The sequence below is a fragment of the Calypte anna genome, chromosome 2 (genome assembly GCF_003957555.1).
Source record: "Calypte anna isolate BGI_N300 chromosome 2, bCalAnn1_v1.p, whole genome shotgun sequence".
NCBI classification, from domain to species: Eukaryota; Metazoa; Chordata; class Aves; order Apodiformes; family Trochilidae; genus Calypte; species Calypte anna.
Window position 1 is genome coordinate 129,570,697 of NC_044245.1, and position 19,805 is coordinate 129,590,501.

General features: G+C 54.4%; 1 protein-coding gene across 4 annotated transcripts; it reads left to right on the plus strand.

Moving 5' to 3' along the window:
- Window positions 1–4,795: 4,795 nt before the first annotated feature.
- Window positions 4,796–10,665, plus strand: OSR2 (odd-skipped related transciption factor 2). Of its 4 annotated transcripts, none has more exons than XM_030445158.1 (4): window positions 4,796–4,963; window positions 7,925–8,651; window positions 9,307–9,406; window positions 10,103–10,665. In XM_030445158.1, the coding sequence occupies exons 2-4, from the start codon at window positions 7,996–7,998 to the stop codon at window positions 10,283–10,285; spliced, it is 939 nt and encodes a 312-aa protein (XP_030301018.1). In that variant the 5' UTR covers window positions 4,796–4,963; window positions 7,925–7,995; the 3' UTR covers window positions 10,286–10,665. The 4 variants fall into 4 exon arrangements, with proteins under 4 accessions (XP_030301018.1, XP_030301019.1, XP_030301020.1 ...); XM_030445159.1 differs by having other exon boundaries at window positions 4,796–4,959; XM_030445160.1 differs by having other exon boundaries at window positions 4,797–4,963; window positions 10,185–10,665.
- The last annotated feature ends 9,140 nt before the right edge of the window (window positions 10,666–19,805 follow it).

Here is a 19,805-nt window from a genome sequence, read left to right on the forward strand (position 1 = left end):
GGTGTATGTGCTTTCAGCCGCGGCTGCAGGCAACAACCCTGCTCAGTGTTTCAGTGCTGACAGCAGGAAAGCCTTCAGCCAAATAGTTGCTTGAACCAAACTATAATAAGGTGCAGCACCTTGTATTTCTCTGTGTCTCGACAACTGCTCATTACAGGCACCACAAAAACATCTCATTGCTGGTGGCAGGGAAAAGAATGCTCTGGGCTAGAAAAATCGATTTATCGAGGGCTTTCCCCCCACCACCCTCCTCTTCCCCGAGGAGATCAGCAGGCTGGGATGAGCGTAGAAAGCCGCTGGCTTTGGGCTGTGCTGGGTGGACTGTCCGCGGGACAGGACGTCTGCAAGGAGAGAGGTTCTGCCGGCAGGAGACGGACATCCCCGTTCTCAGGGCCTGCCGGAACATCGCCTCCTGCGCAGGCCGGCCACACCAGCCTGTACCGCCACCACGGAGCCTTTGCTCCGCAGAGACCCCGGGACCGCAGCACCGCAGCGGGTGGTGGGCTCTCCTTGAGCCCCTCGGTGCTGGCGGCCGCCTCCGCATCCCCCCCTCACTCCGCCCGCACCGTGCAATTGCACAGCGGCACAGCGCGCAAGTTCCGCAGGACGAGGGGTCCTCACTGCCGTGCGCACGGCAAAGCTGGCCTCGGACAAGGGCGGTCTGACACTCCTCCCGGTGCGCCCGTGAGCCCGCAGTTCCCGGGGGAGGGGAGCCGGGGCACGGCGGCGAATGAAGAGGAAAATTCCTCTGTGTCCCGGTCCTCCCTAGCGAAGGCAGACGAGGAGCAGGCACCCGTCGGGCTGGCTGCGGCGGTGGTGCCCGTCGGGGAGGCGTCGGGGCGGTCAGGGTGGCCCCTACCCCGCTCCCTGCTTCCCAAGGGCATCCCCGCGGCTGGGGACGGCGGGCAGGGGCCGCGGGCGAGAGGGTGGCGGGAAGTGCGCGCCTAAGGGAGACGCGGCCGAGATCCATCCCGCTGATGTCGTTGAGTGCTTAATTGCTTTCTTCTTTTATAAAAAAATTCGCTGCTGTATTTTACGGGCATCCGAGTCTGAGGCGGCGAAAGGGCGTTGCCGAGAGGCAGTTTCACCGGAGGTGTCCCCCGGAGCCTGCCTCGCCTCTGGCCAACTGCGCCTGTTTGTCAAACCTGGGCTTTTCCTGGCTGGTACATTAAGAACAACAACAAAAAAAAATCCCACCCCAATAAATCTGAGTGGAGTAGGTGATGATTTAGTCACCAAGAAACACCAGCGGAATTAGACGCCAGATCGACGGACGGTCACTGTTTTACTAAAAAAAAATTTAAAATAACATTTAAAAATCCCCAGTGTTTTAGTGTTTTCCAGCAGCGGCCTGGCTGCCGGCAGGCTACAGCCCGAGGCTGGGACCCAACCCGGGTGTGCGCTGGCTGCCGAGCAGCACCTCTACCCCACGAGCACCGGCAGCGCTGTCCCAAGCCAGCGGCCGTCGGGGGCCGTCAGGGTGTCTCCCTAGGCAGGGTGCAGGGGTGCCCTGCACCTGGGCCTGCGCTCCCAGGGCCCTTCCCTCGCTAGAGTCACTGCAATGAGCCGGAGCCGACCAGGGATTCCCCGCGAGTCGATGCTACGACAACACCGGCTAAAGCCGACTCCATTCCCTGGGGCCCCTTCCCACTCTGGCCCCGGCTCTGGGCGCACATCCAGTTCCCACTGAAATTTTTTCCTCTCATTGATCTTAAGGGGAGTGAGGTCCCCAGGGAGTGCAGCCGCCCGCTTCTGGCAGCGGTGGTTTGCTTAGGTCTGAGGCGCTCCGTGCGCGCATCGCGCATTGCAGCGGCTCCGCGGGAGGCAGGGCCGAACGCCGCCGCTGCCATCCAGCCGTGATTCTCCCTCTCTCTCTGGAGTGCATTTCTGTGCTCAGGACGGGGCGAGTGGTCAAGGTTTGCCCCGGGCTGCAGTCACAGCGGAGGAACTGGTCTAATCCATTTCTCGCAGCACGAACAACCACTGCCTATCTCCTTGCTGCCCTGGATAGAGTCCAGAGCTCCGGATGGACTTTCGAGAGGGAGGGAAAATGCGGGGAAGGGGGAGGGTTGGAGCGAGGTTGATGTGACCGCGACGGTTGCCGGCACGGGCGAACGCGCGGATGGCAGCCGGAGCTGCGAGGTGCGGACTTGGGCTCCCGCGAAGAGCTCTGCTGCCTACTCCCCTCCTCCGGGCACCGTGGCCTCGTCTCCCGGGCCGTGCGTGGGGAGCTCCGTGCCCGGTGCTGCGGGGACAGCCCCAAGGCGCCCGCAGGTGCGGAGCGGGCAGGGCACCGCGCCGGCCTGCAGGGGGCGCTGCAGCACCGCGTGCCGCCGCCGGTCGCGGGGCTCCGGGCTCCCGCCACCGCCCCCACCCCCCGGTGAACCGCCCCCCGGCACAGCGGGGCGGGGAGCTCTGACCCGGCCGAGCTGGGCACCTGCTCGGGGCGGGGGTGCTCGTGCCCCGCAGGCCGCGGTGTGGCCTTCGGTGGCTTCCCGCACACCGGGCGGCAGTGGTTGCCCCGTTGGGCGGGAGGGGTCCGTCTGGGTTTAGCACAGATGGGTGACACGGGGACGTGGGGCTCCGGGGGGAACCAGCGGCCTATGCTCCTGGTAGTGTGACCCCTTCTCGACAAGTGTCCGCTGCCGTGGAGATCCCCCGACGTCCAAAGGCACCCACCGGGTTCCGGCGGGTGCGGAGGCGTTGGTCGGTGCTGCAGTACCGGCGGGTCTGGCCGCCAGCTCTGGCCGCGCACCTGCCGGCCGGGTCGAGCGGCGGCACGCCGGGGTCACCGGGAGCTCCCTGACGTGCGGAGCTGCTGCCGCGCTGTCGGTACCGGGAGAGCTCGGGTTCCCCGATCACGATGGAGCGCAAACGTGCCACGAGCGGCCAGGGAGCAAACAGCCCGGGCAGCGACTCTGTACCGCTTCATTACCCTCCCCAGCTTCCTTCTGCTTTGAGGCTTTTTCGTTGGCTGGTCGGTTTGGGATTTGAGGCGTTTGCTCTGTTTTTTGTTTTGTTATTCGGTTTTGGTCGTGGGGGTCCCCCCTGCCCCAGAAACTGCGGCTTATTTTTCCTTGCTGTAAAAAGCAAGAAATTATGGCTCTCCCGGAGGACCCCCCCCCTCAGATCCTTGTGTCCTCGGGAAGGGTCCTCCTTAGCATAAAGAACGGTGTGGAAAATGCGACTGCGAAGTCACCTTTCCACTTCGTTCTTGAAACGAATGGCCTCGCTCAAGAAAGCAAAATACCGAGGGCATGCGGCTGCCTCCCTGGTGTCGTGCTGGAGTCCCTCAGCCCGGCTATGGCTAGCGAGCCCTCGACCCGCGCAGGCTTCCGCGGCCGCCCGCATTCACCTCGCACCCTGTCCGGAGAGATCGCTCCTACTCCCGGAATCGCGAACCTCGATGTCCCCACTGCCCAAGAGACAAAGTAGTATTTATTTAGGGTGACTGGCATATAAAATGGGTCATTTTCGGAAAATAACTATGAAAAGGAACGAAAAACGCCCGACCGCCGGGCGGACGGCAGCAGCTGTGGGCTGCAACGAGCACCAGCTTCGGCTGCAGTATTCTGCGAGGGGACACCTCCAAACCTTCCTCTGCCTACTCCTGTTCCCGCTCTTCGATTATTTTTTTTTCTACTCTATACTAAAAGGAGGGGAAAAAACCCCAAAACTATGGAGCCGTGACTTGTGTCCTTTTGTGCTATGAGGGTTCGAATTAACCGGCACAGACTGGACCTTGAAATTTTTTCAAAGCTGTTTTTGTCATTTCTTGTAACATCTTTTTACATTTTTAAAACGTACCTCAAATCTCCCATCCAGGTTATACGATACATTCGCCATACATTGATTAAAGTAATGCACAGAACAAGAAACAAGTCAAACGTTAAAGATTCGACCCAAATTCGTAGTATGCAACCAACTGTATCACAGCTAACGACGAAAATTAATACAGTGCTTTAATCGAGGAATTCGAAGAGCGTCACAGAGGCCACATTTAGCAGTAAATTCCCCGATAATAAATCGAAACTGCCCTCGAAACTATTTGTCTGTTCCAGGTAGGAATTGTGTGCTTAGTCACTACCATGGGGATACCCCCGCATTGGGTTTCCTTCTGAATGTCTTTAAACGCCTAAATAGCGGTTAAAGGGCAGAGACGAATCGCTGCAGTGTCAGTCCATAGGGCGACCCGACCCGACAGCCACGGAGCACTTTGGACGTGAGTGTAACCTGCACCGAGAGGTGCCCTCAGAGACATAGACGTCCATAAAACCCCAATGGTCTGGGTTTGGGGGCTGTTATTTTAGGTTGAGATTTGCATCGCCTGTGTGACAGTGGTCGGGACACTGCGGACGGCCGAAGCGGGCGGTGTGAGCCAAGAGCGCGCAAATTCCCGCGGCCGCGGCAGGCAGAGAGGCCGGGGGCGGCGGGTGTTTTTTCGGAGGGAAAAGTCACCTTAGGTGACGCGGGGAGGGAGGGTGGGGGCGTCCTGCCCCTTTAAAACCCAGTTGCTACCCAAACACAAGTAAACAGTGGGGCCGGCGCTGCGGGGCGGGTCGGGGCCGGGGGCGGTCCCGTCCCGTCGGGGCGGAGCGGCGCGGCCCCGAGCGCGGGGCTGTGCACGCCGCGGGGTGGGCCGGCGGCGGCGGGCGGGCGGGGACAGAACTCCACGCCACTCACCGCTGAAATGTGATGGACCGGGCAGGGGGCGGCTCAGACTCGCTCCGAGCCTCGGCAGGGTCGAAGGCGGGAGGCTGCGGGCGGGTGGCGGGCGGTCTATGCCGGGGCCCCGGGACCGTCGCAGCCAGAGCTCCCAGCCGCCGCCCAGCCCTCCGCAACATGCCGGCCGCCGCCGGGCCCCGGCCCCGCTGAGCGCCCCCGCTGTGGATCTAATGTCTCCGTGAAGGTGCCGCGGCCGCTGCCTCGGCTTTATCCCGGGAGGAGCCGCCGGCTGCGGTAGGTGAGTGGCTTCCCCGTCCCGCCCTGCCCGCTGCCATCGTCGGGGCACCGAGAGTAGCGTCCCCTCGGCAGGGAGCGCGATACCGCCGTGTTTACTTTCAGTTTGCCGCTCCCGGGGGCTGGGGTGCGGGTCCCCCACACGCCGCGGGCGCGTTGCTGCGAGGCGAGGGGACGGGGCCTCCCGGGTCCCGCGGTCCGAGTCCTTCACGCCAAATTCCCCGCGGGGAGGAGCCGGCCAGTGCTTGGCCCACGGGGCTGACCCGTGGGTCGCACTGGAGAGGTCTTCGGTGAGCGGAAACATCTCCGGCCACACGGGCAGCGGCGGACGCGTTTTAGGCTTGGGCTGTCGCGGATCGGAGGCGCCCGAGGCTGGCCCGGTCCCCGGGAAGGACAGCGGCGCCCTCGGGGCACGGCCGCGGCCCCGCCGCCAGAGGCAGGGAAGAAGACAGAGAGGCCGGCAGGTCGGCAGCAGGCGGGCAGGTAGAGAGGCGCGTTCCGCCGCGACACCGGTCTTAATTTAATTAAGTGCTCTGAATGGAAAGGGAAAAGGAAGTGCCGAGTTTTAAGTAACATCCGTTTTTGGCTGACTTTCCCCCCCGCACCTTATTATAACTAGTCTTTAAATCGCGCGCGAAGGGACTTTCTGACCTTTTTTGATAGATTTCAGTCAAGTTACTTCTGAGCACAAGTACTAGCAGATGTTGCGTGGTTGAGGCAACAGTGTAGTTTTAAAAGTTTCTGCACTGAAATACGGATGTCATGTTCGGAATAGTTTTTCGGACTTGGTTCTCTGGTATTGAAACGAGCGCTGTGCAATGACATCCCCATACATAGCCGCAAAACGCGGCTGAAAAAGACGAAGCTCTGAGGTCCGACAGAAATTCTGTACCTACCTCGGTCATAGTGTGTAGCCGGTGGCTTCGGAACCTAGCCGCAGCCAGCCGAGATGGAGGCAAGAACAGCGGTAGCAGCCAGCGAGAACTGATTATATTGCCGCTGTGTCGGTTCCTGGTGGAAAGCGAATAGGAACTCACACTACGACATCTTTAAAAATAAGTCTCTCTACATATAACCACCCCCCCCTTCAGAAAAAAAAAATGGTCGCCACATACAATAGGTCGTATCGATAACACTGTCTCCGGTATCCATACAATCACATACGAGAAAACTGGGCAGCGGTGGAGGAAACTCTGGAGAGCCACTATTAAGGAGAATGAAGACGAGGGACGGAGAGGGGGGTGGAAGAGGGATCGCTACAATTCACCCCCGACCTTGTTACCGCTTTTTTTTTTTTTTTTTTTTTTTTGTCTTTCCACGGAGAGGCAGTTCAGTTCGGTGGCACAAACGAGAAGGAAAGGTATTTTAGGAAAAATATCGAAAAGTCTCCACGCGGAGGCTGCATGGTGCCAGCGGAGCGGCCCGACCCGTGTGGCCACGGTTTGGACTGTGGGGCGGCGGCCCAGAGGGGCAGGGACGCGCCCTACTCTCGGGGGGTTTGGTTTGGGATTTTTTGGAGGGAGAGTGTCTTTTTTCCTTTCGGAAGCTACGCGTTACTGGTCCCGCCACCCAAATCCCAGGAGGTGCTGGGGCACCTTCCTCCTTACCCTTGTTTACAGGCCCGGAGAGACCCTGGCGCTCGGTTTCTCTCAGCTGGGGAAGAGCCGCATTTTTCTGGCTCATGGCAATCTCTCGATTGCTGAAAGTGAACCCTCACTGGAAAAAAAATTAAGAAAAAAAAAAAACGAAAAAAAAAAGGAAAAAAAAGGAGAAGGCAGGGGCTTGCCCCTGCACCCTTGTCCCACGGGAGGGGAGTGACTCCTCCGGGGCGCCGAGAGGTCCTCTCGGGCGGCAGGAGAAGCGGGCCCGGCAGTTTCGGTTGAATGGGCTGAGTGAAACCCTCTGACAGTCACACACCGCTCATTAGCTCACGGCCCCGCCGCTCCGGCGGAACTCTCGCCCCGGAGACGGCGGAGGGGGTGCGGCGGACTCGGCAGGACGGCTCTGTCCCACCGGGGTACGCTCGCCCTTCTCGGCCCTGCGGGATGGAGGGAGCAGGCTGCGGGGCAGTCCTCGTCGGGCAGGGAAGGCCTGCGGGCCAGCCGCTTTCCTCGCCGCCGATGGGATCGACCGGGCCTGGGCGGGCTACATGGAGCGGCCTCGGCCATCTGGAAGGGATCTCAGCGCAAAGTGGATTTATTTAGGACCTGTGGCGCGGGGGGCTGGGTAGGAGGTGTGTGTGCGGGGTAGGAGCTCCTTTTCTCTCCCGCTGTTATCTTGATAAATGAGTTGTTGTTGAAGGAACAAAAATAAGCACCCGAGCTGGGATAAACGCGGGGTTTATTCCCCAACCCCCTCCACCCTCCGGGCCTGCCTCGACTCCCCATGAAGCACCCTGCTCCCTCCAGGGGAGGCCCCAGACAGGGGGGTTCGGGGTCGGGGCCTCCGCTCCCGCGGGGGTTGGGCAGAGGGTAGGAGCGACTCCGGGGGCCAAGTCGGAAGAGCGGGGGCAGGAGGGAGGCGGTCTAGGGGTCCCCGCACAGTGGCCGCGGCCCTTGGGCTCTGCGGGGGGCAGTGGCGGAGTGACTGGGAGCAGAGCAGCCCCTGCTCCTTTCCGGGTACATTTTTCCACGATTCGTTTAATTTGAATCTGAGGCTCATTCGCTTAACACGGCGCTGGGTTTTCTCCTTTTTATTTTAATTTGAGGTGGGTGTTTCTCGAAGTAATTATTTTTTTTTTTTTTTTTTTTTTTACTCTTTAGCTTCTCTGGTGGAAGCGATCATGCCGATAGATTCGAGGCGGCCTCCGGGGAGGGGAACCACGGCTGCGGTGGGGCTCTGAGGCCGCAGTAGGGAGCCGTGCGTGGCCCTTCCTGGATCCACCGCTGCCCTCGCCTCGGCTAAGGGGTACCACGCTGCTCTTAGTAAAACTCTCTTTCCCATCCTTTCTCCCTCTTTCTTCTAGGATTTTTTTCCCGTCTCGAAAGACCAGCAGAGCCACCAGCTGCACCATCGGCCTGCGCCCGCCCCAGGAAGATGGGAAGCAAGGCTCTGCCAGCCCCCATCCCGCTGCACCCCTCCCTGCAACTCACCAACTACTCCTTTCTCCAGGCTGTAAACACCTTCCCCGCAGCTGTGGACCAGTTGCAAGGTCTGTATGGACTCAGCGCCGTGCAAACCATGCACATGAACCACTGGACACTGGGCTACCCCAATGTGCATGAAATCACTCGCTCCACCATCACGGAGATGGCGGCAGCCCAGGGCTTGGTGGACTCCCGCTTCCCTTTCCCTGCTCTCCCCTTCGCCACGCACCTCTTCCACCCCAAGCAAGGGGCCATCGCCCACGTTCTCCCAGCCTTGCACAAGGACAGGCCCCGCTTTGACTTTGCCAACCTGGCCGTGGCTGCCACGCAGGAGGACCCCCCCAAGATGGGGGAGCTCGCCAAGCTGAGCCCTGGACTGGCCTCGCCCCTCTCGGGCATCAGCAAGCTGTCCCCGGACAGGAAGCCCTCCCGCGGCCGCTTGCCCTCCAAGACGAAAAAGGAGTTCATTTGCAAGTTCTGCGGCAGGCACTTCACCAAGTCCTACAACCTCCTCATCCACGAGCGGACCCACACAGACGAGCGGCCCTACACCTGCGACATCTGCCACAAGGCTTTCCGGAGGCAGGACCACCTGCGGGACCACCGGTGAGGGACCACCGCGACTGGGGCCGGACTGTGGGGAGCTGCTTGCGGTGGGGAGGTGGATGGAGGATGCGGGGGGAGGAGACGGGGTGGGAAGGCTCAGCCGCTCCGGGAGCTCTGGGCTGAGCCCGGAAGGCAGCAAGGAAAAACCCCGCTCCGGCTCCACAGGCGGGCCAGGGCAGCCAAAAACTGCGCTCTGCGTGGGACAGGAACCCACTTTGGGAGGGCTGGGGTGAAACTCCCGGGCTGTTGTGCTTCTGAAGCGCGGCGCTGGGGAGTGCGAGGATGGGACGCAGGTGGGGGTTCCCTGGTTCCCCCCTCCTTCAGCTCGGCGGATGCCGAGCGGCGTCCTCGGCCGCCGGGGGGAGGATCCACGCTGCTTTAGGGGGAGAGCGGGCTCGGGTCCCATCGGCTGAGCAGATGCTGTCCCGATCTGTCACCAGAGAGGGCAATCACGCCTCGATACGAATTATTACAAATGTTTTGAACCGATAGAAGAGTTTAACCATAAACAGAATTATGCGGGGGGAGCGGGAACAGCGGGAGGGAAGTGCAAGGGGGGAAATGCTGGGGGAGCCAAATTTGGGGGAGTGGGACTCGGCGGCGGGTGGTCCCGCGCTGTCTGCAGCGCCGCTCACCCCTCGGGGTTGCCTTCCAGGTACATCCATTCCAAAGAGAAACCCTTCAAGTGCCAGGAGTGCGGGAAGGGCTTCTGCCAGTCCAGGACCCTGGCGGTCCATAAAACCCTACACATGCAGGTGAGCCCACACCGTCTTTCTGCGCGCGTATGCCACTGGCGCGGAACCGGCCCGGCCCGGCCCGCCGCGGGACAGGGGGGGCCCTGACGGGGGTATGGAGGTCCGGTGCTGAGGGGAACGAGGGGGCTCGGGAATTCGACGGCTCCATGCTTCCCTGGGAGAGGGAAGCGACCAATGGCTATCTCCGCGGGAGACCCGCGTAAAAACGGCGGCCGCGGGAGGTGGACTTAAAACCGTCGGGGACTCGGTTGGCTTCGGGGAGCGAGCCCCGGGTTTGGTTTCGACCACGCTGCCATTTTGAGGCGTTTTTCGTTGAGGGCTCCAGCCCTGCCTCGGCGGCAGCTGGCGCAGAGCGGCAGAGGAACCCGGCGGAGCGGTGCGGAGCTGCCAGCCCGTCCGCCGGTACCGCCGCGCCAGCCGGGTGGGCAGCGGGAGCTCCGCAGCGAGGGGATGGAGCAGCCGCCGCTATCTCTACGCACCAGGAGCGCGAAATGCCACGAATCGAGATCTCTAAAACAGCCCTTTTTGGGACAGGGCAGGGCAAGACAGGCAGTCTGCCGCCCGCCCGGGGCTGCTCTCGTCAGGGTTCAACCCCGATATTTCAAGTTGTGCGTTGCGATAAGAAAAAGTACAATAATACGTTAAACCAGGTAGTTTGTGAAGGATTAATCCTTTGCTTGCTTCAAATCTGAACAGGAATCTCCACACAAATGCCCCACATGTGGAAGAACCTTTAATCAAAGAAGTAATCTGAAAACTCACCTTCTTACCCATACAGACATCAAGCCCTACAACTGTGAGCAGTGCGGCAAAGTGTTCAGGCGAAACTGTGATCTACGGCGGCACAGTCTAACTCACACCCCGCGGCAGGACTTCTAGAGCAGCCAGGGACCCGCGCCCGCTCCGGCAGCTCCAATTTGCCCATTTTACTCAAGGACTGTATTGTAGGAACTCTCAGACACGCACACACACACGCACCCGGAGACACGCACGCAGTCTCGGGGCCGAGCTTTCCTACCACATGTCTGCCAAACTCGTTTAGAGAGTGCGGACTGCAGGATCGGGCCCCTCTCCTACTCACACCAAGGCGTATAAAGCTCATCTTGTAGATATTCGCGGCTCATTTTAGAGCTCTGTACAGAATGTGGTTTTCTTCGTTTGTTTCATATCGTTGTGTCAGATGCACATCGATAACAAATCGGGAAGGCAAAGTATCTCTTAAAAGGGTATTTCAAAATAAATCTTTTTTTTTTTCCAAATACCTCCTGCCTTGTTGTATTATTCTCTGAACACTTGGTCTTTTTTTTTCCTGCTGTGTCAATGCAATGGTAACGCATATTGAATAAATTTCCCAGTTGGATAATTGTACTGTCACAACAATTTTGGTGATCGCTTTTTTTTTTTTTTTTTTTTTTTTTTTTTGTGGCCTATTTCACTGTCGCTGTTGTGTTATCTATTGTTAAGTAAAATGAAAGTGCCGTATTTGAGAGTTTATAGTTCTATTACTTAATAGTATGAATGTCTAAATATTAACTTCTGTACTTCTCTTATTTTCCCGAACGATTTTTCTAATTTCCTTACTTTTTTTTTTTTTTTTTTTTTTTTTTGGTTTGTTTTAAGGAGAGAAAGAAAGAAATATTTGCAAATAAACAGATCTTAGGAAATAATGCATAGAGCCGTTCTTACGCCAAAGCGGCTTATTAGTAACTTATTTGCAATCAGCCCATATATTGTAAATGTCATCCCTCTCGCGGAGATTGCACCAGGCAGCCTCCTGCCAGTAGACTTTGGACACAGGCAATTCACCCGCGCAGACAGGGACTTTATCCTGCAGAAGACGAGTCTTTCCCGACAGCTCTGGGAGCAAACAGCCAGGCGCAAATACCGCTCCCCGCCCCAGGGTTCGTCCGCGGGATCCCTCCCGTCCCTTCGCAGGGCGCCGGTGCTGCCCTACCCGGTCCCACTCGCCCTGGCATACGAGACTCCCCTCACCCTCCTCCTCACTCCCCTCTATTCGCGCCGCTCCGCGCTGTGCTGCGCCCGCAGGAGCCGCCCGCGGACGAGCACCGGGGACGCCCCCGGTGCGGAAGGACTGTTTCCCCCTCGTGGGGGACCCTCGCCTCACTATGCCCCTCCCCCTTTTTCCTCCTTCCCTCACCACCCTTGACAGACCCCTGACTCCCCCCCTTGGGGTGGGTGACCCTTAGTAGCCCGGCTGTGTACACCCTATGGGCTGCACACAGTGCACCTGTGCTCAGTATGCTGGTAGCAGGGTGGTGGCACCGACCCTCGGGCTTCCCTCCCTTCTCACCCATGTGAGACCTATACCAGTGGCTCTGGTCCCCTCCGGGACCGCCTGGTGCCAGAGCTGAGGTGTTTTCCCTTCTGTGTTGCACAGTGGCTTGGATATGCATCCCCTCTTCTGCTACTCCTCTGTGGGGTCTTGTCACGACTGGCATCCTCCCTGCAGTGTGTTGAGTAGTTTGGAGCCTCGGAAGTTTTTCTTTTCCAGGCTGGGGACATCCATCCTGCCCTACTCCTTTCCCAAATTAAGGACCAGGTTATAATGGGAGGGAGAAATCTTCCCTCTCAACGCAGGGAGCTCTGTGGGGGGCGAGGGTGGTGGGGAGCAAGCCCCTTGCATCCAGTTCAGGTGGCAGGGCTCCACTCCTGGGCCCTACCTAGCAAGGTGCCAGGGCTCCAAGACGGTCGATCCACAGGGAAAGTCACTGGTTCCAGCAGGCCCATGGTGAGTAGGTGCTGTTAGATCTTGAGACGCTCCAGCATCACCATCCCTAACTCTTCCCTGCAGCTGGGAACCACAATGCCTGAACCCTGTTAGTGAGTATCAAGTCAAAACCAGCAGCTCCTGGGCTGCCGTCAGGCCACTGGTTAGTGCCTGCATCTTTTGTTTTCTGTCTGCTTCCTCTCCAGAGGGCCACCATGCCCACCCTGGGACAGGCACAGGGACCCTCGAGCCAGCCCTGCTCTGAGGCAGCCAGGTAAGTTTCCATTGAAGCAGAAGACATGGCAGTCTAAAACTCAGCATAAATTTTTTAGAAGGTCAAGGCCTCTCTCTCCAGATGCTCCTGATGGGGAGGAAAAATAGTATTTCTGCAGCCAAAGTTTATGCTTTTTTACTCCCTGTGACTTTTCCTTTGGTGTGATGCTGCACCCTGTGACTGCCATCCTCCCCTCCCATGCTGGCAGCCCCTGTCCTCCATCTCCAGACTGCTCCTCTCCAAATGTCTCAGTGAGCATCTCTCACTCCCTTTCTGTGGGCTTCTTCCCACTATCTGATTTCTCCCTGTCTGATTTTTCTATTCCCAGTGCATTCCCATTCTCCCATTAGGTTATTTCCTCTAAGTTTCTCTATCCTTATTGTTCTCAGAGTTCCTGTCCCCAGGCCTTTTTGCATCCCTGAGTACTCAGAGCAAGGCTGGGATAACTCTGTTCAAGTAAACACCCCTGTCAGGATACATATGGGCTTAGTCTGCTCCTCCTAGGCCAAGCTCTATTTGCAGTTTGTTTGGAAAGAACTTAATCAGATGAACGATATCAAAGGACTAAATTAAAATGATTGCATATAGCTAGGGTTTTATTTAATTGTTTTGGGTTGCTTGTTTAATAATCTTCCCCCTGAGCAGATGCAGACTGTAAATTTATCTTCTGAGGATTTCAAAAGTTCAGCGGCCAGAACAAAGCTGAAATTGCTGAAGAGAGACAGTGACAAGTATCTCCAACAGTTAGTTCCTGGCCTGTTTTTAAAATTTAAACCAGTAGCTACCATCTTAAAATGTCAGAGGATGATTTAGTATTTCTCCTTACCATCAATACACTTGCCTATGGCACAGACACACTCCATTCATTTTTTAAAAGATCGTCTCTCCCTGGGAACTTTCAGAGACAGCTTTAAAGAGCATGTTAAAATACATATATGGTTTATTGGTTTTAGACCTGTTTGGAACAGAAATAAGTTTTGCAAAGCTATCTTTTGGGCAGGGCTAGGGTTTTTATAGCTCTAAAGTGCCATCCTGACTTTCATAATGCAAACATTCAATACACTAATATCCCTGCGACTGCCATTTGTGTCTGTGTGGAGTATCCTCCTTTCCTCTGGAGCTTAGTCTGAGCACACAGCTTCATGCTTCTCTAGTTTCCTGGCACTTTCCAAACCACCTGCATCCTGCTTCCCTGTGTTTGTCTATTTTTTCTTTGGCACTTCTTTTTTTGTCTCACACTGGCACAGTTCGTTCTGCACCTTTTGCTGTGTTACAGGCAACAGCTGCATTGTGGTAGCAGGGAGAAGGATGAACAGTGCTACAGACTGGGGAGAAATACCAGAAGATAATAAGATGTACTCTGGCCATAATCTCCATTGCTGGGGGGCAAATCAGATTTAAAAATCAAAGTTTGAAAGCTGAGCTTTTTGTAAATTAGCTGCTGAAAGGGATGCCGTCTGCACCCAGCTATGTGAGCATAATGTTATGAGGTCATCTCTTACATAGCAACAGCACGCCATGCTATTTCCAGACCAGCATGCCCAATGCCAGAGCAGCATTGCTGGCAAAACCCAACTTTGTACTAGTGCCACCTCAGGAGCTGGCACAGCCCAGTTCTAAATCAGAATCTACATGTTTTTGAGTAAATCATGTGAAAAATGTTATTTATTGAGCTTCAGGAGCCACTTCTCTCACCCTGGCCTCACCCTGTACAATACCCTGCCTCCCTCCTGCCTTACTTTTTCCTCCTGTTTCTTTTTTTGCCTTCCCATGTCACACTCCGTGTTTCAAGCCCTCTTTTCCTGAGCACATTCCCACACTCAGAATTTTCTTTCCTATCATTTTGAACCACTCCAGCATCCACTTGTTGCATCGATGTGTCCTACAGCTACCAGCTCACAAGGAGCTCTCCTCTCTTCACCAGCCCTGACCTTGTTTTCCCTGCCAGGCTTGCCTTGCCCTCTCCACTACTCTGTGCCATGCCCACATGGCACTCAGGAGGCACCAGTGCAAGTGCCATAGGTGCACTCAGAGCATTTTAAGTATGCTGGGACTAGCACAAGATCTGGGACTGTGGTCCCACAAGGACCTAAGCCAGCACTACAGGTGTCCAGTGGCAGCCCCAGTTGCTCAGAGCAGGAGCACTGTTGGCAGCAATGCAGCAGCCCCCAGGCTCTGTGGCCTTCACAGATGTCAAGAGGTGACAATGGTTTGAGGTGAATGAAAAAAAAGTCAATGTACTGGTCCCAGAATTTCAAGACTGTGTTGGGAGTTAGCCAGCTAAGCTGCACTGCTGTCTCAAGACCTCTGATCACTCTGTTCTGCTAATATTGTAACTACAGATAGTCCTTTGTGTGTGGAAGAGTGACTTTTGTTTACCAAGCTATGTTACACAAGGGTTTAAGAATACAATGCTTTTATACTAATATTGTACTGTGTTTTTAGAGTATCTTTCCCTCTTCACAGCATTTCTTTTCCTTCCCAATTACAGAAGCTTTTATTAGTTCTTTTTCCTACTTAAAATGATGTAATTACAGCAAAAATAGAGTAGCTACAAGCCAGAATGTTATTTTTATTGGAGTCATTAAAGAGAAGAATACTAAAATTTAAAAATATTTGTTTAAATTCAGAATAAAGACATCACATCTGTATGAAACATTAATTTTAATCTCTGTTTTCAAAAATCCAGATGCAGCTGTTTATGAAGCTTTTTCTAGAGGCTTCTAGTCTATCGAACAAGAGATGCAAAAATATTTACACTGAGAACGCTAAACATCTTTTCCAAATCTGCAGGATTAAGGCAATGGGAAATGTAGGCTGCTCTCCCTCTTTTGAGCCTCCCCCACAAGACTGAGCATCATTTCCCAGACATTACTTTCAAACATTGCCTGGGAATTTATGATGAGCAAAGCAGGACTCAAAAGCATTTAATCCTGGGTGCAGTGGCCTTGCACCTTCATTCCCATGAGACTAAGCCAAATCCATACATGGCTACCTTCCTCAGGAAGGCTTCTTCCTCCATCAGCACCAGGGAAAAACTTTGCAGTGCAGATTGTCTTAAAAAATATATTTTAAAATTTACTGATATAGTAAATATCAGGTCTCTCTATATGCATATATATATATGCTTATATAATTATGTGTGTGTGTGTGTGTGTGTGTGTATGTATATATATAAAAAACAGTAAACTGAGCTCAGCCTGAAGCAAGTACGCAGCAGGTCCCTGCCAGAAGAGCTGTGCCAGTGGGGTGTGCAAACGGGTTGTGTCCCCAGCACACATGTAGACAGGGGTACAAACAGGTATGCAGGTGACGTGGCCTGGGCAGAAAACCTTCATGCTGTGCTGGGAGATGAAGCAGGGTCAGGAGATGGAGAGGTGTCTCCTCTCAGATCTGGCTGCACTGGCTGAAAGTGATGCATCTGCCTGGCAGCTGTCATGGGGCCAGTTTGGATTTTTGGGAGCTGGGTGATCGCTCCCACAAGCAGTCCTGCCAGCAGCTCTGTTGGGGTGGCAGTGGAAGGCGGCCAAGGGAGGCAATGGGCAGCCCCTGTGCTGCTTGGGAGCAGCCAAGTAAGTCTTCAGGCCTTTAGGGTCTGTTTGCCATCACCCTCCTCCCAACAGGAGAAGGGGAACTGCAGGACTTTTTCTTCCCTGAAATTCTCGTAGGATCCAGAGAGTGGCTCCATCGCCTCACAGGGCTAAGAGCTGTGGCCGGGAGAAGATTACAAAACCCCTTTCTTTCACCTTTCCCTCTCTGCAGAAATCCTCCGGACTTCTGGCTTGCAGTGTGTGAACTTCACCTTCGCGGTGCAGATGGACAGGAAAGCCGCTGGCTTGGGCGGTGCCGGTGCCGGTACCGGTGCCGGTGGTGCTTTGCCTGAGGCAGCACTGCATGATTCCCGCTCCTCTGGCAGCGCCTTGACCCGGGGCTCCCTCACTGCTTGCTCATGAGGGATCTCCTGCTTGCTGTGGCATTTTGGAGACCCTTCCGCTTGTCTGTGGAAAGCAGATTGATTGATTGATTGATTGCTTTTCTTTTTTTCAAGCATAAGAGGAAGTAAAACCTTTTACTTATTTTTTTTTTCCCCCTCTGAGATTATTTACGAGGCATTGTCTCTGATATTGCCAGCTGACATCCTTTGGCGTCACTACCACTCAGTGCACTGAAGATGCCTCAAGGTGTGTCAGTCGTGCCTCACGTCAGCGAGCCTTGATGTATCTCTTTGGCTGGGATTGAAAGGTACAGTTTCTAAATCTCCCGGTGACCCATTTTGCACGGATCACTGGTGCACTAGAATGTAGCTGCTCCTTCCCATCGTGTTAATGCAAGTTTGCCTCCGTTCAAAGCAGCCTGTGCTCCACGTGCCACTCTGAGAACACGGCAAGGGTTTGAGCTCGAGCTGTTGTGTGAAATGGGCATGGCTTTTCCGCACAAATTACTTGCTTTAGGTTGTGGAGGCACCCTCTCATCCAGGGTCCCATCCATGGGCCCCACCAGGCTGAGCTGAGCAATGATGCTCAGCACTTGGTGTGTCAGCAGGAAAAGGACCAAAGCTTCTGTGAGGGAGCAGCTCAGATGGTCCCAGGCTGCCTGCTGGGGTGCCCTCAAAGCTGTTCCTGGGGACAGCCCTAATTAACACTTAATTAATAGTTCCAGGGCAACCCTGTGGCTCCCCATGCTGTGCTGGTTGTGCTCTGCCCTGTCTGCCAGTGTGCCGGGCTGGCAAGGAGAGCTGCAGGCAGGCAAACCCTTAGGGTCCTTTCTAGAAGTCCCTGAGGCCCAGCTACAGCAGATGGGATTCATGGGCAGCTCCAGCCCCAGGTGTGCTCAGGCTGCCTGCAAGGGCAATGCAAATATGGCACAGCTGCCTGGAGGGCACCTTGGCCTGCAGAGACCTTGCCAGGCCACCTGGCTGGATGCAATGTAAACCTGGCCCTGATTTAATCCAGAGCTGGTTCTGCTGGCGTGAATCATTTAACCACCAAGCACCCCATGACTCTGCCTCTCATTTCCATGCTGTGGCCTTCTTTTCCCACTCCACAGTGGAAGTGTTGGCTTGATCCTGTCCCAGAGATGCACAGGCACAAACCACAACAGAGAAACGCTAAGTAAATAAGGAAGCCTTTGAGGGGATTTTAGTTACATAGATGGGAGAACAAATCTGGGTGAATGGGTCAGATCCTTCCCATCTTCTTTTGTCATGTGTCCATTATCTTCTAATTTTCCTTGGTGGAAAATTGGGTCTGGAAGTTAATGCTGCATGAAGAGGCATGTGGCAGCTCATACCATCACATGTCATGTTCTTGCCAAGTTACAACCATATCTTTGCAATGATTCATATTTTCAAACTCCCATTTTAAAAATCAAAAAAACTACATAACAGTTTTTCAGTAGTTCAGCTGTGGGCAACTCACATGTTTCTGATTCTCATTTGTCTAGTTAAAACAAAAATCAGCCTTTATACACACAAAAGTTTTCATGAAGAATGAGAATGTGATGCAGTTGCATGGTCCTGTCCTTACCAGGAGGCACAACAGGCTTTGTCCCCTAAAAACACCCAAAAACTCAAAAATAAGATGAGATTATGGAACAGGCGATAAGGCTGTAGGTAGAAATCTTGCTGCCTTCACCCACATCTGGCCACAGAGACAGCAGTTTTTTGTTTGCTTTAACAGAGTTTTCCCATGGGAAGTGAAGATACGAACATGTGAAAGTTGGCATCTCAGCTACCGTCAAGAAACTGCTCTTGTGTATTCTTTAACCCCCCCCATAAATGCAAATTCATATCCCCTCTCATACGAGGGACGAGATACCCAGCTTCTGCTATAGGTTACCACTGGGTAAGAGAGTGCATGGGAATCTTTGCCACCCAAGAGCAGCCAGACTGCAGACTGATGGTACCTTGCCCTGTGCTTAATTGTCTCCCCAAGCTCCAGGACACAAGAGGTTAATTCCCCTAGAGCCCCACAGCAAAGCCCTGATGCAGGTGAGGGAATGGTGCAGGAGCTTCCCTGCTCACTGGCCTTTGACCCACAGCCACTTGCAGGCAGCACTGGGGTTGGGCTGAAATTCTTCAGGTTTCGGCAACAGGAAATTGCAGATGAGAGAACGCGCTGTAAAGTGCACTTACACAGTTTCAGTTGCAAGCTGTGAAAAGTAGCAGCTCCCCCAGCTCCCAGCTTCAACACCACTACTAATAATGTTTTTTTCTAATAGCACTGAGATCAGTGGAGGATCAGGGCCTCGTCCTAGCACAGAACATCCTGATGACGCTCAGGAAAACCCTCGTCCTGCCTTCACACAGTTTGTGGTCAAGGCATACCAGCACAACCCCAAGCACACTTCAGTCTCCTGGCCAAAATAAAGGGGGTGAGACAAGAAAGAAAGGTGACTTTAATCTTATAACTTGGTTTTCAAGGGCAGCCAGGCAGCTGGCCTCTTGGTTTTCAAGGCCTCTGCCATGCAGCAGTAGAGGGGCCCAGAGATGCTTTTCACGGCAATGGCAGAACCTGGTCACAGGAACATGAAAGGAAAAATTGGTGTTTTGGACCAGCACATTATTTCTTCTGCTTGAGGATCTCCAGGGACTATCCTCATACACCTGTGGATTGGAGCACAGGTGGGTAGAAGGTCCTTGCCCCCAAATCATGTGGGTTTTATAAACTACCCATGAGAACATCACACCACTCTGGTTTCCCCGCTGTGCTCACTGGTAACTTGGGCAGACTGTGACACTACAAAAGTTGGTCAAGATGGTTGAATGGACTCACAGAACTCCCTCCAGCACTGGAGCTTGAAAATAGCTTCACCCCCAAAACAAATGGAGAGTGGTCAGGAGAGGGATGTGTGAGTGGCTGGGAGGAGGAAGGCTGGCTGGTTTCCACTCCCTGTGTGCCAGCAGACTGGTTTCAATATGGGGCTCGCCATCTTGATCCAGTTTGAATGGGTCAAGACATGTTGAGACATGCCCTTTCAATATGCTGCATTTTATTAAAAACAAAGTAGCTGTGGGCCAGATTGTAAAACTAGGTGGGCCTCATTTGTCTGTCCCTACTGTAAGCCAATGAAACCTTCAACATATCCAAACTCTCACCTTTTTACCTATTTGAATGAAAAAGCATCACTAATAAAAGAAAATGACTCACCTAATGCTAAACCTGAGCTCTGTAGATCAGCTTTGATCAAATTCACTGACATTTGGATAACTGCATTATTATAACTAAAACATCTTTTAAAGTTTTTTTTTCCAGACGCTCATTCTTTAAACTTTGCTTTGATCACTGTGAATATCCTTTTCAGCAGAAATTTGTCCGCAGAGGGTGAATTTTTTTCATTTGTTTTTCATATGGATTCTCTTTCCTTTGTTCATATTTTAAATCAGTGAAGCTACTCTT

Excerpts from the sequence above, each read along its gene's own strand:
- OSR2 (XM_030445158.1), top strand. The coding sequence starts at position 7,996 with ATGGGAAGCAAGGCTCTGCCAGCCCCCATCCCGCTGCACCCCTCCCTG. Across the intron at positions 8,652-9,306 it reads GACCACCTGCGGGACCACCG|GTACATCCATTCCAAAGAGA; the intron begins GTGAGGGACCAC and ends GTTGCCTTCCAG. Across the intron at positions 9,407-10,102 it reads ATAAAACCCTACACATGCAG|GAATCTCCACACAAATGCCC; the intron begins GTGAGCCCACAC and ends AAATCTGAACAG.